This window comes from Scyliorhinus torazame, chromosome 6, assembly GCF_047496885.1.
Source record: "Scyliorhinus torazame isolate Kashiwa2021f chromosome 6, sScyTor2.1, whole genome shotgun sequence".
NCBI lineage: Eukaryota > Metazoa > Chordata > Chondrichthyes > Carcharhiniformes > Scyliorhinidae > Scyliorhinus > Scyliorhinus torazame.
In genome coordinates this window covers 127246737-127263289 of record NC_092712.1, presented here as the reverse complement: position 1 = coordinate 127263289, position 16553 = coordinate 127246737, and the positions used below count along the sequence as shown (strand labels likewise).

The 16553-nt window shown below is 50.1% G+C and overlaps 1 protein-coding gene across 1 annotated transcript in view; it reads right to left on the bottom strand.

Moving 5' to 3' along the window:
- The window catches only part of hacl1 (2-hydroxyacyl-CoA lyase 1), a 184656-nt gene extending 169835 nt beyond the window's left edge, over window positions 1-14821 (bottom strand). The window contains exon 1 of the mRNA XM_072508778.1: window positions 14657-14821. Coding sequence (XP_072364879.1) covers window positions 14657-14740 — 84 coding nt within the window. The 5' untranslated portion in view covers window positions 14741-14821. The remainder of the gene's footprint in view (window positions 1-14656) is intronic.
- Window positions 14822-16553: the final 1732 nt, after the last annotated feature.

Genomic DNA, 16553 nt, shown 5'->3' with positions numbered 1-16553 from the left:
CAGGGCCCTGGTGGCGAGTGTGATCACGAACAGGCAGAGGTCTGACTACTTCCGTCTTCATACAGGGACGAGGCAGGGGTGTCCCCTGTCTCCGTTACTGTTTGCATTGGCGATTGAGCCCCTGGCCATAGCACTGAGGGGCTCCAGGAAGTGGAGGGGAGTACTCAAGGGAGGAGAAGAACACCGGGTATCTTTGTACGCAGATGATTTATTGCTGTATGTTGCGGACCCAGTGGAGGGGATGCCTGAGATAATGCAGACACTCAGGGAGTTTGGGGAATTTTCGGGGTACAAATTGAATATGGGGAAGAGTGAGTTGTTTGTGGTGCATCCGGGGGAGCAGAGCTGGGGAATAGATGATTTACCGCTGAGGAAGGTAATAAGAGATTTCAGGTACTTAGGGATTCAGATAGCCAGGAGTTGGGGAACCTTACATAGGCTTAATTTAACACGCTTGGTGGAACAGATGGAGGAGGATTTTAAGAGATGGGACATGGTGCCCCTGTCACTGGTGGGTAGGGTGCAGGCGGTCAAAATGGTAGTCCTCCCGAGATTCCTTTTTGTGTTTCAGTGCCTTCCGGTGATGATCACGAAGGCTTCTTTCAAGAAAATTGAGAAAAGTGTCATGCGTTTTGTGTGGGCCGGGAAGACCCCGAGAGTGAGGAGGGGGTTCTTGCAGCGTAGCAGGGATAGGGGGGGGGCTGGCACTACCGAGCCTAAGTGAATACTACTGGGCCGCCAATATCTCAATGGTGTGTAAGTGGATGGGAGAAGGGGAGGGAGCGGCGTGGAAGAGATTGGAGATGGCGTCCTGCAAAGGAACCAGCCTACAAGCACTGGTGACGGCACCGTTGCCGTTCTCCCCGAAGAAATACACCACAAGTCCAGTGGTGGTGGCAACGCTAAAAATTTGGGGGCAGTGGAGACGACATAGGGGAAGGACGGGAGCCTCGGTGCGGTCCCCGATAAGAAATAATCATAGGTTTGTCCCGGGGAGAATAGACGGGGGATTTGGAGCATGGCAGAGAGCTGGGGTTGTGCAACTGAGAGATCTGTTCGTAGACGGGACGTTTGCGAGTCTGGGAGCGCTGACGGAAAAATATGGGTTGCCCCAAGGGAATGCATTTTGGTACATGCAACTGAGAGCATTTGCGAGGGAATTCCCGCAGCTCCCGACGCAGGAGATTCAAGATAGAGTGATCTCAGGGACATGGGTGGGGGATGGTCAGGTGTCGTATATATACAGGGAAATGAGGGACGAGGGGGAGATCATGGTGGATGAGCTGAAGGGGAAATGGGAAGAAGAGCTGGGGGAAGAGATTGAGGAGGGGCTGTGGGCTGATGCCCTACGTAGGGTAAACTCGTCGTTCTCGTGCGCCAGGCTAAGCCTGATACAATTCAAGGTTTTGCACAGGGCGCATATGACCGGAGCTAGGCTCAGTAAATTTTTCAGGATAGAGGATAGGTGTGGGAGATGCTCGAGAAGCCCAGCAAACCACAGCCACATGTTTTGGTCATGCCCGGCACTGCAGGGGTTCTGGGTGGGGGTGGCAAAGGTGCTTTTGAAGGTGGTGGGGGTCCGGGTCGAGCCAGGCTGGGGGTTGGCTACATTTGGGGTTGCAGAAGAGCCGGGAGTGCAGGAGGCGAAAGAGGCTGGTGTCTTGGCCTTTGCGTCCCTAGTAGCCCGGCGAAGGATATTGCTTATGTGGAAGGAAGCCAAACCCCCGGGCGTGGAGACCTGGATAAATGACATGGCAGGGTTTATAAAACTGGAACGGAAAAAGTTTGCATTAAGGGGTTCGGCTCAAGGGTTCACCAGGCGGTGGCAACCGTTCATTGACTACCTCGCAGAACGATAAAGGAAATGGGAAGGCAACAGCAGCAACCCAGGGGGGAGAGGGGGGGGGGGGAATTTGAATAAAATATATTTTTTTTAAAAAGTAAATGGGCTTTAGAGTGGTTTCACAGCTTGGCGCAACATTGAGGGCTGATGGGCCTGTACTGCGCTGTAATGTTCTTTGTTCTATGTTCTATGTTCTATCAGATCATTCTCACAATTCTCACGAAGAAATGCTCAATGTAACAGATACCACAACGGACACTGACACCAATAACTGTGAAAATGACTCAAGTCATCCACAAGGAACACTGATTGAGCGCAACAAGAACAAAAAACACTGCAAGACGCACAGCAGAAACAAGAACAACAACAGCAACAACAAAGACAACAAGTAACATTACAGAAACAACAAGCACGACAAGAAAAACGACAATAACAGCGCCAAAAACAACAAAAACAGAAACAGGCACGCCAAGAAAAACAAGAACAGCGAAAACAACAAAAACAGAAACAACAAGCACAACAAAAACAACAACAAGAACGACAACAAGAAGAACGACAACGAAACCAACAAAGACAGAAACGACAGAAACAACAACAATGGAACAATGACCTGTACAGCATGGTACAACTCTGCACGTGAAGGACAATGCCACAGCACACTGCAAAACAATGACAAGACTACAAACATGTCATGGCACGACAAAAAATCTCACAAATTCACATCTGCTCCAGAACAAGCAAGCACACCAGCTTTCAAGGCAGATGACACACTAGATCGATACCGCAAGACAGGAAAAAGTCCAGATCAGACAACAAAGATGACATACAGAATCAATACCGCAAGCACAGGAAAAAGTCCAGGTAACTAGGAATCGCTACCACAAGCATATAAAAAAAAGAAAGTCTAAATCAGACAACAAAGTGATTTGACCATTCGAACACCTCATTATGACTTGTTGGTCACTCAAACGCAAGAACGCTGACGACGCTCACAAAGAAATAACGACATCAACATCACCACTTCGACAACAGAAGAAGAAAGCAACTCAACCGAACAAATTTATAAAGTTTGGACTCACAATTGTTTCAATTAAGATTGGACTCATAAATATTAATTGGCTTTGTATAATCATCCATATCATCACAACTTGTACATAACATCATTTGTCTACCTGTTTCAAGCAAACGAGAACAAAAACCAGCCGGGGTTGGAAACGGGTGCGAAGGCAGATGGTGTATCGCCCAAAGGCGGATCCTGTTGGTATGGAGATCAACCTCTCCACCCTGTGCTCTGGCATGGCGGGGGGGACCTGCTGGAATTCTTGACTCTTGAGAAGGTCAAATTTGAACTGAGGGGAAGGATGGTGTGATTCTACAATTCATGGGCGTTATTCATTATGCGCTTTCGAGAATTGGATTACAGAGAACATTGTGGGGGGGGGGGGGGACTGTATATGTTGAAGGTGACTATGGATGATTCCTGATTCCTTTTTGCTATTTCTTTATGTTAACATACAGACTGCTGTTGTGGGTTTGGTGGGAGGATGGGATTGTTGTTATTGATATGGGGATTGACATTGCATTTGTTATTGATTATTGTTTATTATCGGTGGGTGTAAATTTGGGAAAATGTGAAAAAGGAGAGGTATTGTTTTTTAAAAGCCCCTAGTCGCCACATTCTGGCACCTGTTCCAGTACACAGAGGGAGAGGGAACTCCTTCAGTAAGTGTTGAAACTGATTATCAGCCACTTGTAACTATGTTTAAAAAGCCTCTTCACGCTGCAACTGCATCGCTGCAGCGCATGATGCTCAATTTGCAACACTACAACTTCAGTGCCGTTTAGAAATGTAATAAGGAGCTGTACCTGGCTGATGCCCCTTCCAGTGCCTTCCTGCCCACCACTGACCAGGCAGATCTTAAGGACATCAACATCATGACTGTAAAGGTGCATTCCTCTTTAGAACTCAGGACTCAAGGATGCCCTAAAGGCAAACCTCACATGCAGACAATTAACAATGCTATCAGGAAAGGCTGGTCCGAGTTTCCCCATGAGCTCCGCACATTCTTCTCTATGTGATATTTCCTTTTTTATAAAATAATTTTTATTAAGGTTTTCATTAAATATCAATAACAAAATGAAAAAGGAACCCAACAGGGTTAAGTACAAAACACAGTCTAGAAAAGCAACCCTCCCTACCCCCCTCCCCCCTGTACAAAAATAATAAATTAACATTAACACCCCGACTTAACACAACCGGTATATACACCCCCCTGGATCCTCCAGTGTAAATAACAGAAACAGAAATAAAGTAACCCCCCCCCGCCCCCCGAGTTGCTGCTACCATTGACCAATGTCTACCGTTCTGCCGGGAAGTCTAAGAACGGTTGCCACCGCCTAAAGAACACTTGTACCGACCCTTTCAAGGCGAATTTCACCCTCTCCAATTTAATGAACCCCGCCATATCGTTGATCCAGGATTCCACGCTTGGGGGCCTCGCATCCTTCCACTGAAGAAGAATCCTTCGCCAGGGACACAAAGGGCAGGATACCGGCCTCTTTCGCCTCCTGCACTCCCGGCTCCTCTGCCACCCCAAATATTGCGAGCCCCCAGCCCGGTTCGACCCTGGATCCTACCACCCTCGACACCGTCCTCGCTAGGCCCTTCCAAAATTCCTCCAGCACTGGGCATGCCCAGAACATATGGGTGTGATTTGCTGGGCTCCCTGAGCACCTAACACACCTGTCCTAACCCCCCAAAAACTGGCTCATCCTTGTCCCGGTCATGTGTGCCCTGTGCAGCACCTTAAACTGTATAAGGCTAAGCCTCGCGCACGATGAGGAAGATTTCACCCTCCCTAGGGCATCTGCCCTCGTCCCTTCCTCAATCACCTCTCCCAACTCCTCCCACTTACCTTTCACCTTCACCACCGAGGCCTCCTCCTCCTCCTGCATCACCTGGTAGGTTTCCGAGATCTTCCCAACTCCCAACCCCCCCACCCCGAGAGCACCCCGTCCTGTACTGTGTGTGGCAGCAGCCGCGGGAATTCCACCACCTGCCGTCCGGCAAACGCCATTACCTGTAAGTACCTGAAGGTGTTCCCCAGGGGGAGCCCGTACTTCTCCTCCAGCTCACCCAGACTCGTGAACTTCCCGTCCACAAACAGGTCTCCCAACCTTCGTATCCCTACCCTGTGCCACCCCGAGAACCCTCCACCTGTTCTCCCTGGGGCGAACCGGTGGTTCCCCCGTATTGGGGTCCACGCCGAGGCCCCAACATCCCCCAGATTTTGAGGGCAGCCGCCACCACCGGGCTCGTGGTATACCTCCTTGGAGGGAGCGGCAGCGGCGCCGTTGCCAGCGTCCCCAGACTCGTACCCACACAAGACACCGCCTCCAGCCTCTTCCATGCAGCCCCCTCCCCCTCCATCACCCACTTGCGCACCATCGTCGCATTGGCGGCCCAGTAGTACCCACAGAGGTTGGGCAGCGCCAGTCCCCCCTTATCTCGACTCCGCTCCAGGAACACCCTTCTCACCCTTGGAGTCCCTCGCGCCCATACAAACCCCATTATACTCCTGTTAACCCGCCTAAAAAAAGCCTTCGGGATAAACACTGGGAGGCATTGGAACAGGAACAAAAACCTTGGGAGCACCGTCATTTTGATTGACTGCACCCTACCCAAGGACAGCGGCAACGCGTCCCACCTCTTGAACTCCTCCTCCATTTGCTCCACCAGCCTTGTAAAATTAAGCCTATGCAGGGCCCCCCAGCTCCTAACCACCTGGACCCCCAAATACCTGAAGCTCCTCTCCGCCCTTTTTACTGAGAGCTCGCCAATCCCCCTCTCCTGGTCCCCTGGGTGAATCATGAACAGCTTGCTCTTCCCCATGTTGAGCTCGTACACCGAAAAGTCCCCGAATTCCCTAAGAATCCTCATTACCTCCGGCATTCCCCCCCACCGGGTCCGCCACATATAGCAGCAGGTCGTCCGCATAGAGCGACACCCTATGCTCCTCCCCACCCAGCACCAAACGCTTCAAGTTCCTTGACTCCCTCAGTGCCATAGCCAGGGGTTCAATCGCCAGTGCAAAAGGCAGGGGGGACAGGGGACACCCCTGCCTCATCCCTCGGTGCAACCGAAGGTACTCGGACCTCCTCCTGTTTGTGGCCACACTAGCCATCGGGACCTCTTACAACAGCCTAACCCACCTGACAAAGCCCTCCCCAAACCCAAACCTCTTCAGCACCTCCCACAGGTACCCCCACTCTACCCTATCGAAGGCTTTCTCAGCGTCCATCGCCACCACTATCTCCGCCTCCCCCTCCCTCGCCGGCATCATGATAACGTTTAAAAGCCTCCGCACATTCACGTTCAATTGCCTCCCCTTCACAAACCCCATCTGGTCTTCATGGATGATCTGTGGCACACAATCCTCAATCCTCGAGGCTAAGACCTTCGCCAGCAGCTTGGCATCTACATTTAGCAACGAAATCGGTCTGTAAGACCCACACTGCAGGGGATCCTTGTCCCGCTTCACGATCAAGTAGATCAGTGCCCGGGACATCGTCGGGGGCAAAGCCCCCCCCTCCCTTGCCTCATTGAAAGTCCTGATTAGCAACGGGCCCAACAGGTCCATATATTTTTTATAAAATTCGACAGGGAAACCGTCCGGCCCCGGTGCCTTCCCCACCTGCATGCTTCCTATCCCTTGTGTCAGCTCCTCCAGCCCAATCCGTGCCCTCAATCCCGCCAACAACCCCTCTTCCACCTTTGGAAACCTCAATTGGTCCAGGAAGCGGCCCATCCCTCCCTCCTCCCGTGGGGGCTCGGATCGGTACAATTCCTCGTAAAAGTCCCTGAAGACCCCATTGATGCCAACCCCACGCCACACCACGCTCCCTCCCCTGTCCTTAACTCCCCCGATCTCCCTAGCTGCGTCCCGCTTCCGAAGCTGATGCTTCCGACTTGCCTTTCTATGCCTCCAAGTGCCTCTCTATACTTCCTCGCGCCCGCTCGCTCACCTCCTCGTCTGCCAACAGCCCCACCTCCAAGCGCCACAACGGGCGCTAGTCCCTCTCCTCCCCCATCTCCAAGTCCACCCAATGCGGGGCGTGGTCCGAAATGCCTATTGCCGAATACTCAGTATCCTCTACTCTCGCTATCAGCGCCCTACTCAAAATGAAAAAGTCGATTTGGGAATAAGCCTTATGGACATGTGAGAAGAATGAAAATTCCCTAGCCCCCGGCCTTGCAAATCTCCAAGGGTCCACCCCTCCCATCTGGTCCATAAACCCCCTCAGCTCTCTAGCCGCCGCCGGCTTCCTACCCGTCCTAGACCTGGAGCGATCCAGTGCCGGATCCAGCACCGTGTTAAAGTCTCCCCCCATTATCAGGCACCCCACTTCCAAGTCTGGGATCCGACCCAACATACGCCGCATAAATCCCGCATCGTCCCAATTCGGGGCATACACATTGACCAGTACCACCCTCTCTCCCTGCAACTTACCACTTACCATTACGTACCTACCGCATTATCTGCCACAATGCTCAACGCCTCGAATGACACCTTCCCGTATCAGCCTCCCCGAACAGGAGCCGGAATGTGGCGACTAGGGGCTTTTCACAGTAACTTCATTTGAAGCCGACTTGTGACAATAAGCGATTTTCATTTCATTTTATTTTTTCTTTCCCACCAAGATCGCCACCCCTTGATTTTTGGCATCCAGCCCCGAGTGGAACACCTGACCTACCCACCCTTTCCTCAATCTTACCTGGTCTGCCACCTTCAGGTGTGTCTCCTGGAGCATAACCACATCCGCCTTCAGCCCCTTCAGGTGCGCGAACACGCGGGCCCGCTTAACCGGCCCATTCAGTCCCCTTACATTCCAGGTTATCAGCCGGATCAGGGGGCTACCCGCCCCCCCTCCCCCGCCGACTAGCCATAACCCCTCCTCGGCCAGCCACGCGCCCGCACCCCACAACCGGCCCGTTTCCCACCGCGGCATACCCCTGTCTCGAACTCCCCCCCCACTCGCTCCAGCTCCCCCTTGACCATAGCAGCAGCAACTCGATTCCCCCGCACCCCCCCCCCCCCCCCCCCCCCAGCCCCCTGGCTAGGACCCATCCTAGCTGATTTACTCCCCCCATTGCACTTCCGCAAGTCAGCTGACTCCTGCTGATCCTGGCCACTCCCGCCTCTCCTTCGACTCCTCCCATTGTGTGACACACCCTCCTCTCCCGTTCCCCATCCATAGGCTCTTCCCCTCCCCCTTCCTTTCTAAGCGCGGGAAACAACCCTCGCTTCCCCGCCCCGGCCCCCTCCAGTCTTCAGCGCGGGAAAAAGCCCGCGCTTTCCACCTACCCAGCCCCGCCACCTCTGACGCAACTCCTTTTACAGGCCCAGTCCCCTCACCCCCGACTCGGGCCTCCCCCTCCCCCGCGAGGCCCCATCTCACCACCAGCCACCACCCCTGTTCCGTTTACCTACCCCCCCTCCAAGAGCCCCTCCAACCAACCCAATCAAAACAGTGCCCAACCCGCCCCAACCACCCCCACTGACCCGAAATTGAAAAACACAGAGAAAAAGAAACCAGGAGCAAAGCAAAGCCCCCCCCCCCCTCCAAAAGAAAATAATTTAACATATCAACCGCAGTCCCCAAACGCCCATCCCGACCCTCAATCTGTGTCCAACTTCTCGGCCTGAACAAAGGCCCACGCCTCCTCTGGAGACTCAAAATAATGGTGCTGGTCCTTGTAGGTGACCCACAGTCGCGCCGGCTGCAACATGCCAAACGTCACCCCCTTCCTGTGCAGCACCTCCTTCGCGCGATTGTACCCGGCCCTCCTCTTCGCCACCTCCGCACTCCAGTCCTGGTATATTCGAACCTCCGCGTTCTCCCACCTGCTGCTCCTCTCCTTCTTGGCCCACCTGAGCACACACTCCCGATCGACGAACCGATGGAACCTCACCAGCACCGCCCGCGGAGGCTTGTTAGCCTTGGGCCTCCTTGCCAGCACTCTATGGGCCCCTTCCAGCTCCAGGGGCCCCTGGAAAGACCCCGCTCACATCAGCGAGTTCAACATGGTGACCACATAGGCCCCCACGTCCGGCCCCTCCAGCCCCTCCGGGAGGCCCATAATCCGCAGATTCTTCCGCCTCAACCGATTCTCTATTTCCTCAAACCGCTCCTGCCATTTCTTGTGGAGCGCCTCGTGCGCCTCCACCTTTACCGCCAGGCCTAAGATCTCGTCCTCGTTGTCGAAGATCTTTTGTTGAGCCTCGCGGATCGCCACCCCCTGGGCTGTCTGTTTCTCCAGCAGCTTATCAATAGAAGCCTTCATCGGCTCTAGCAGGTCCGCTTTAATCTCTCTGAAGCAGCGCTGGATACCCTCCTGCTGCTCCTCCGCCCACTGCATCTACGCTGCCTGGTCTCCGCCCGCCGCCATTTTGTTCTTCTTCCCTCGCACCTTCTTCGGGTCCACCACCACCTTTTAAGTCGCCCCGCTCCTAGTAGAAGCCATATACTATCGGGGAGCTGTTATAATCTCCTTCCCACACCGGGAAACGTCGAAAAAGTACCGTTGGGGGCCCTGAAAAGAGCCCAAAATTCAGTTTTTGGGGGAGCCGCCGAATGTGTGACTTAGCTCCGCATAGCCGCAAGCAGCAGTCTCGATGTGATATTTCCTTACTGTACAAGACGGACTGATACTGTGCAGCCAATAATTCGCCATCCCTACCTCACTGCAGAGGTACTATACCCAACAACTCCACCAAGGGCACCCAGGGTTGGAAGCAATGAGATTCAGGGCAAAGGAACCCAAATACTGGCCTTGGACATGGAGAGGGAAGTAACCAGGTGAGCACCATGCAATGCACTCAAGCTGCATCAATCCAAAGAGCCACTGCGCCTACATGGGCTCCAGGACCTTCGATGATCACTCACGGTGGCTGATTTCTTCAAATTGGATGGCAAAAGGGACTTGCTTCTAGACTACCCCTACTCTAGGTGGTTTGAAGTCGACCACCTGCCAGCCATGAAGAGCAACACAGTCATAAACAAGCTCAAAGGACACTTTGCCACAGGCGGCATCCAGCAGAGGATAATAGAATCAATCATAGAATGGAAGAATCCCTACACTGCAGAAGAAGCCTATTGGCCCATCGAGTGTGCACCAGCCCTTCGAAAGAACACTCTACGCAGGTCCACTCCCCCACCCTATCCCCACAACCCTATAGTCTAACCTACACATCCTTAGACACCAAAAGCAATTTAGCCTGGCCAATCTAACTAACCTGCCCATCTTTGGACTGTGGGATGAAACCGGAGCACCCAGAGGAAACCTATGCAGGCACAGGGAGAACATGCATACTCCACATAAACAGTCACCCAAGGCCAGAATCCCTGGCACTGTGAAGTAGCAGTGCTAACCACTGTGCCCATGATGGACAACACTCACCATTTTGTCTCTGGTGAGACATGTGACTTTGAGCACATCACGAGGAACCCCCTGTACCCACGTTGCAAAAGCCTGGCGGAACGAGTGGTACATTCAACCAAGCACCTACTTGAGAAATGTGTCCAAGTCCACACAGATTTCTGTGCTGTACGTCTCAGCATGTGAAATGTGTCAAGACAAGGTCTGCCTCGTCAGTGCAGTGAATGTTCGCCTGGCGCACCAGGAACACCATCCCCATTGCCAAGGTCTTCATGTAGCGCCAACTTAGGAGAAAGAGCTATTATGATCGGACTGATCACAGACTCTGTCCTTTAGCACCTAGTCAAAAGGTCAGGATCCAGACCACACACAGCCATGACAAATTTGGCGTGGTACCCAGCCATGTCCTGCAACCAAACAGTTATGTGGTTGCCTCAGATAGTGCCCATTGCATAGGAAACCGATATCACCTACAGCAGGTTCCCGAATTAGCACAATCAGCCACCATCGTACCCCATGCATCCAGCCTGGAATCCAGGCCCTTTACACCAATGGAAATGGAGGCACTTCCAGAGGCCATTACAGCAAGCCCTGTAGCCACTGGTTACACTGGAAGGAGGCCTGATGCCATCCATGCTGAGGACACCAACCCGACAACATCTCCAGCACAGGCAACTGCCGCAATCACCCGCTCAGGGTGCATGAGTAAACCAAATACAGGGTTCCAGGACTATGTCATGGACTAGTCTACAACTAGCCTATGTTTTTTAAAGTGGGGGGAAAGGAGACGTGATTGGCTATGCATCAGCTGCAGCAGTCCAATCAGTGTTTCACACAACGTAAATAGCTACATATTGTTCACCTGTTCAATTTGTATGTTGTAAATAGTTTACATTCAATGACTGTTCTCTTAGACTGTTACACCTCAGCACTACCGGTTGGCCCAACATTAATGGAGAAAATGTAGACCGGATGGTCACATGGAAGCTGGAATGACGCGGGTACATTCACGTGTCGATAGCGCACGGGTTCAGGGAGCGCGGGGCAGACACACAGCATGTAAGAGCTGCGCAGGGTTAACAATAAACTTTTATCGTTCTAAGGCCTTTATCACCAATCATTAGAAACCAACACTTCTACACTCTCCATGCATTCTTTTAAACCATGACTTGAATCGTCAGCATACCATTTAAATTATGCAAAGCTACATATTTATCCTCATTTCCTGCCCTTTCCCTCTTGAAATTGTTTTTCTTTCAATTCTTTATCCAATTTCCTTTTAAATTTTCTATTAGATTATGCTTCCACCAGTTTTTAATGCAAGTTTCCATGCCCTAACAGGCGTATCTCCTAACCTTTCCTTTCCTTTTTCCAGTAATGATCTTCAATTTATACCCTCACCCAACCCAGTAGAAATCATTTTACCCTAGCTACCTGAGAACACCCGTAATCATGAAAAAATGTATCATATCTGCTTTTACCATTCTTAGTTCTAATGAAAAGGACCCCAGTACCAGCTCACAATGTATTGACGTGGATAGAGAACTAGTTGGCAGACAGGAAACAGAGACTGGGAATGAACAGGGTGGCAGGCAGTAACTAATGGGGTACAGCAGGGTTCAGTGCTGGGACCCCAGCTGTTCACAATATACATTAATAATTTGGATGAAGGAATTGCATGCAATATCTCCAAATTTGCAGATGACACTAAGCTACCGGTCCGGGCAGTGTGTGCTGTGAGGAGGAAGCAAAGAGGCTGCAGGGTGACTTGGACAGATGAGCTGCGTGGGCAAATATTTGGCAAATGCAATATAATGTGGGCAAATGTGAGGTTATCCACTTTGGTGGCAAAAACAGGAAGGCAGATTATTATCTGAATGGTGGTAGTTTAGGAAAAGGGGAAGTGCAACGAGACCTGGGTGTCATGGTGGAACAGTCGCTGAAGGTTGGCATGCAGGTACAACAGGAGGTGAGGAAAGTTAATGGCATGCTGGCTTTCATAGCGAGTGGATTTGAGTATAGGAGTAGGGATGTCTTGCTGCAGTTGTACAGGGCCTTGGTGAGGCCACACCTTGAGTATTGTGTGCAGTTTTGGTCTCCTGGTTTGAAGAATGACATTCTTGCTGTTGAGGGTGTCCAGCCAAGGTTCACCAGACTAATTCCCAGGATGGCAGGGCTGACATATGAAGAAAGACTGGATTGACAGGGCTTGTACTTACTGGAGTTTAGAAGAATGAGAGGGGATCTCATAGAAACATGTAAAATCCTGATGGGACTGGAACAGACTAGATGCATGAAGAATGGTCCCGATGTTGGGGACGTCCAGAACTAGGGGTCACAGCCTAAGAATAAGGGGTAAGCCATTCAGGACAGAGATGAGAAAGAACCTCTTCTCTCAGAAAGTTGTGAACTTGTGGAATTCTCTCCCACAGAAAGCGGTTGGGGCCAGTTCGCTGTAAATATTCAAGAGGGAGCTGCACATTGCCCTTGCGTCTAAAGGGATCAAGGGATATGGAGAGAAATCAGGAGTGGGATATTGAATTTGCATGATCGGCCATGAACATATTGAATGGTGGTGCAGGCTCGAAGAGCCGAGTGGCCTACTCCTACACCTATTTTCAATGTTTCTATGTTTCTATAACTAGAAATTCTCTTTCCTTGGTATAAGCTTAGTGAATGAAATTCTTCAAAGTACTCTAAGGCTTTACTGTCCTTCCTAAAAGGGAGAAACCTATTATTCTAATTGAGGCCTAAACAATATTTTTCCTTTACATTTATTGACAGGATATGGGTGTCACTGGCAAGACCAGCATTTATTGCCCATCCCTTTACACAGAGTGGCTTTCTGGGCCATTCATAGGCTAGTTTAGAGCCAACAACATCACTGTGGATCTGGAGTCACGTATTGGACAGACTAGGTAAGTAGGGCAGGTTTCCTCCTCCAAAGGACATCCGTGAAGCAGATGAGTGCTTCCCAGTGGTTTCATGGCCTTCAATGCAGATACTAATTGTCTTTTTCAGATTCATTCCATTCCAAATATTGTGTTGGGATATGAACTTATGCCTCTAGATCGTTAGTTCAGTAACATAATCATTATGTTACCCAACCCATTATAGATAGATTGTCCATATTCATTATACCTACAATCCCACAGCTTATTTGTTAATTTAGAACAGCTTTATCAACTTTTTCAATTCTTAGAGATCTGTGTACCTAAACCCCTGAGCTTCTCTGTTCCTTTCCAAATTTTACCATTGTATATATTTCCTCTCCTTATTCCACCCACCCCCCAAACAAAAAGTATCATGCCACATTTTCCAACATTATAATTAATCTGGTATATTTTATTCAGCCTGCCAGCCAATGTCCTCTTGATGTCATTTATATCTTCTTCACATGAACAAGTCTCCCTATTTTGGTGTAATCTGTAAATGTTTATATTGTGTCCCGTGTGCCCAATTTCAGATCACATACACAAGAGAGAAAGAGGGAGGCGGGGGAGGACCGGCTCCGATACTGCATTAAATAACAGAGAAATGATCAACTGGGTCCCAAGAAAACAGGCATATCCACCTGTAGCCATCTGTTGGACTGGCTGAGGTTCGGGGAATAAAGATGACTCAATATGTGGGGGTGTTTTATAGTTTCACCATATTTTGGGGGATTTGATTTGATCTGCAATGTTAATACCAGACTGATTATCTCCTCCTATGCCTAAATCAACTTGCTTTTCAATAAAGTCCCACTGTCCAAACTTTCTCATGGGTTCTTCCACATCCAAGTCTGGAACAGTCAGGGATTAATAGGCTGGAATTTAGAGGGGAGGGGGGGGGGGCTATAGTAACCCCCTGTCATCTTATCAACCAATCCAATTTGGTTGCTGCACCAGCAGCTTTGAAAGGCTCAAATCCAATCCAAAGTCACAAGAGTGAATTGAGTGGGATGTGCAATAGCAATTCCTCTCAGAACATACAGGTATTGGAGGAACAAGGGACTACATATCATTGAGCAGCTCAAAGACCAAACACAAAAGCAAATCTGAAATGGAAACAGAAAATTGCCAACAGGCCTGGCAGTATCTGTAAAGAAAGAGGCCGATGTTTCAGATCTGTGACCTATCATCAGAAGTGATCTGGTGATAAGTCACAGGCCTGAAATGTATGTTGTGTGAGGTGATGGAAGGATAAGTTCAAGTTCTGGAGCTGAGACTGGGGCAATGTTGTTGTGATTTCCTGCTTAGCGCAAGATATTAATGTAATTCAACGAGTTAGTTACAACATTTAGGTACAGCTCGCTCCGAGAAGAACAGCTTCATTTGTTCCAGTGGGGGTTGACAGCTTTCGTCTCCATATTGGTGAATGCTACTCCTCACCTGATCTCTCAGTGCCTTTGCTATAACCTGGGCTCCGCTCAGTTCCTCTAACTCCAGCCCATCGCCTCCCTCTTGCGCTGCCATTTCCAGCCTAGGCTCTGGGGGCAAGTAGAGGAAGAAAGCGTTTGCCAGCTCCTAAAGACAGGGCTAAATCACTGCAGTGCCGTGACTGACAAGCTGCAGGACCAACCCCAGCAAAGGAGGAAGCGACGGCTCGGGCAAGGATAGACTTCCTGTTGGACGCTTATTTTTTTAAGGGGAATATTTGAGCAATAATATTTGAGCAACAAGTTTTTCTTTTTAATTGCCGTTTTGAAATTCTGCCAGATGCGGTGGATTTGGATTTGTCTGCAAAATTGCAGGCCGACAGATGACCCAGTGTTCCGCTTCTACCTCGCTGGCGGGAAAATGGTTTGGGCTGCTACTTAATCGTAGCACCCGGTATTGCTGAGTCCCACTGGACTGGCACAACTTGCTGTCTGGAGCAAACAGTCCCAGCAATAATATACACGGTCCAGCTGCTGGAGTGGTTTCCTTGAAGACTTTTCTCGTTTGGTCTTAAAAGGACTGCCTCAGTCGCTGCCCTGATTTTTTTTTAAGGGATTTCTTCACGTTCACCTTCCCCTGCAGAGGGCAAAAGGGAGTGAAGGGGAAACAAAAGAGCAGAACACTGGGAGAGAGAGGGAAAGCGTGGAGATGAGGGGAGAGAAACTCAGCTGGAAAAGGGTGAATTAAAAGATAACAACAAATTATTTTTATAGCACCTTTAACATAATAAAAACCTTCCAAGGCAATTCAAAGGAGCACTATAAAACAAAATATAACACCGAACCGCATAAGGAGCGAGATGACCAAAAGCTTGGTCAGAGATAGAAGTATCTTCACTGAGAAAAGTGTCAGAGGAGGTTAGGGAGGGAACTTCAGAGGTTTAAAAAAAAAAAATGTTTTAGAGTAACTAATTAAGGGGCAATTTAGCGTGGCCAATCCACCTCCCCTGCACATCTTTTGGGTTGTGGGGGCAAAACCCACGCGAACACAGGGAGAATGTGCAAACGCCACACGGACAGTGACCCAGGCCAGGATTGAACCTGGGACCTCGGCGCCATGAGGCAGCAATGCTAACCACTGTGCCGCCCTGGAACTTCAGAGTTCAGGGACAAGGAGCGATTAAGCTCAGGAGCACTCAGAAGAGGCCAAAGAAGCGCGGATATCTTGGGAGTGTCTAACGTCTGGAGGAGCTTTTGAGCTGGGGAGGGATGAAGCCATGGTGGGGTTTGTAAACAAAGCTGAGAATTTTAAAATCGTGATTGCTTGATTGGGTGTTAATGTATGTTGGTGAGCCCGGGAGCGATAGCTGAACTTGACTTGGTGTAAGTTAAGGTATGGGCAGCAATGTAAACCTCGGGTGTACATATGTTAAATATGGGAGTCCATGGAGGAGTGTGTTGGGATAGTCAAGCTTAGAGATGACACATGCATGGCTGAGGGTTTCAGTGACAGATGAAGTGAGGTAGGGTGAAGATGGGTGATGTTATGGAGGTGGAAAATAGGTGGTCTTAGTGACAGCACAAATACGTGGCTGGAAGTTCATCTCCGGATCAAATATGACACTGAGATTGTGAACAGTGTGTTTTAGTCTCAAACGGCTACCAAGGAGAGGAATGGGGTCAGTAGCTAGGGAAAATAGTTTGGAGCAAGGGCCAAAAATAATGGCTTCAATTTCTCAATGTGTAATTGGAGGCAAATTTTTCTCATCAGTAGTGGATGTCGGTCAAGCAGTCTGAGAATTTAGTTACAGGAGGCAAGCAAAGTGGTGGTGAGGTACTTTACCTAAGTTACATTTTGTCTTCCCTACTGCATAAACATATATAACTATGGCTTCACTTCTACATAACAG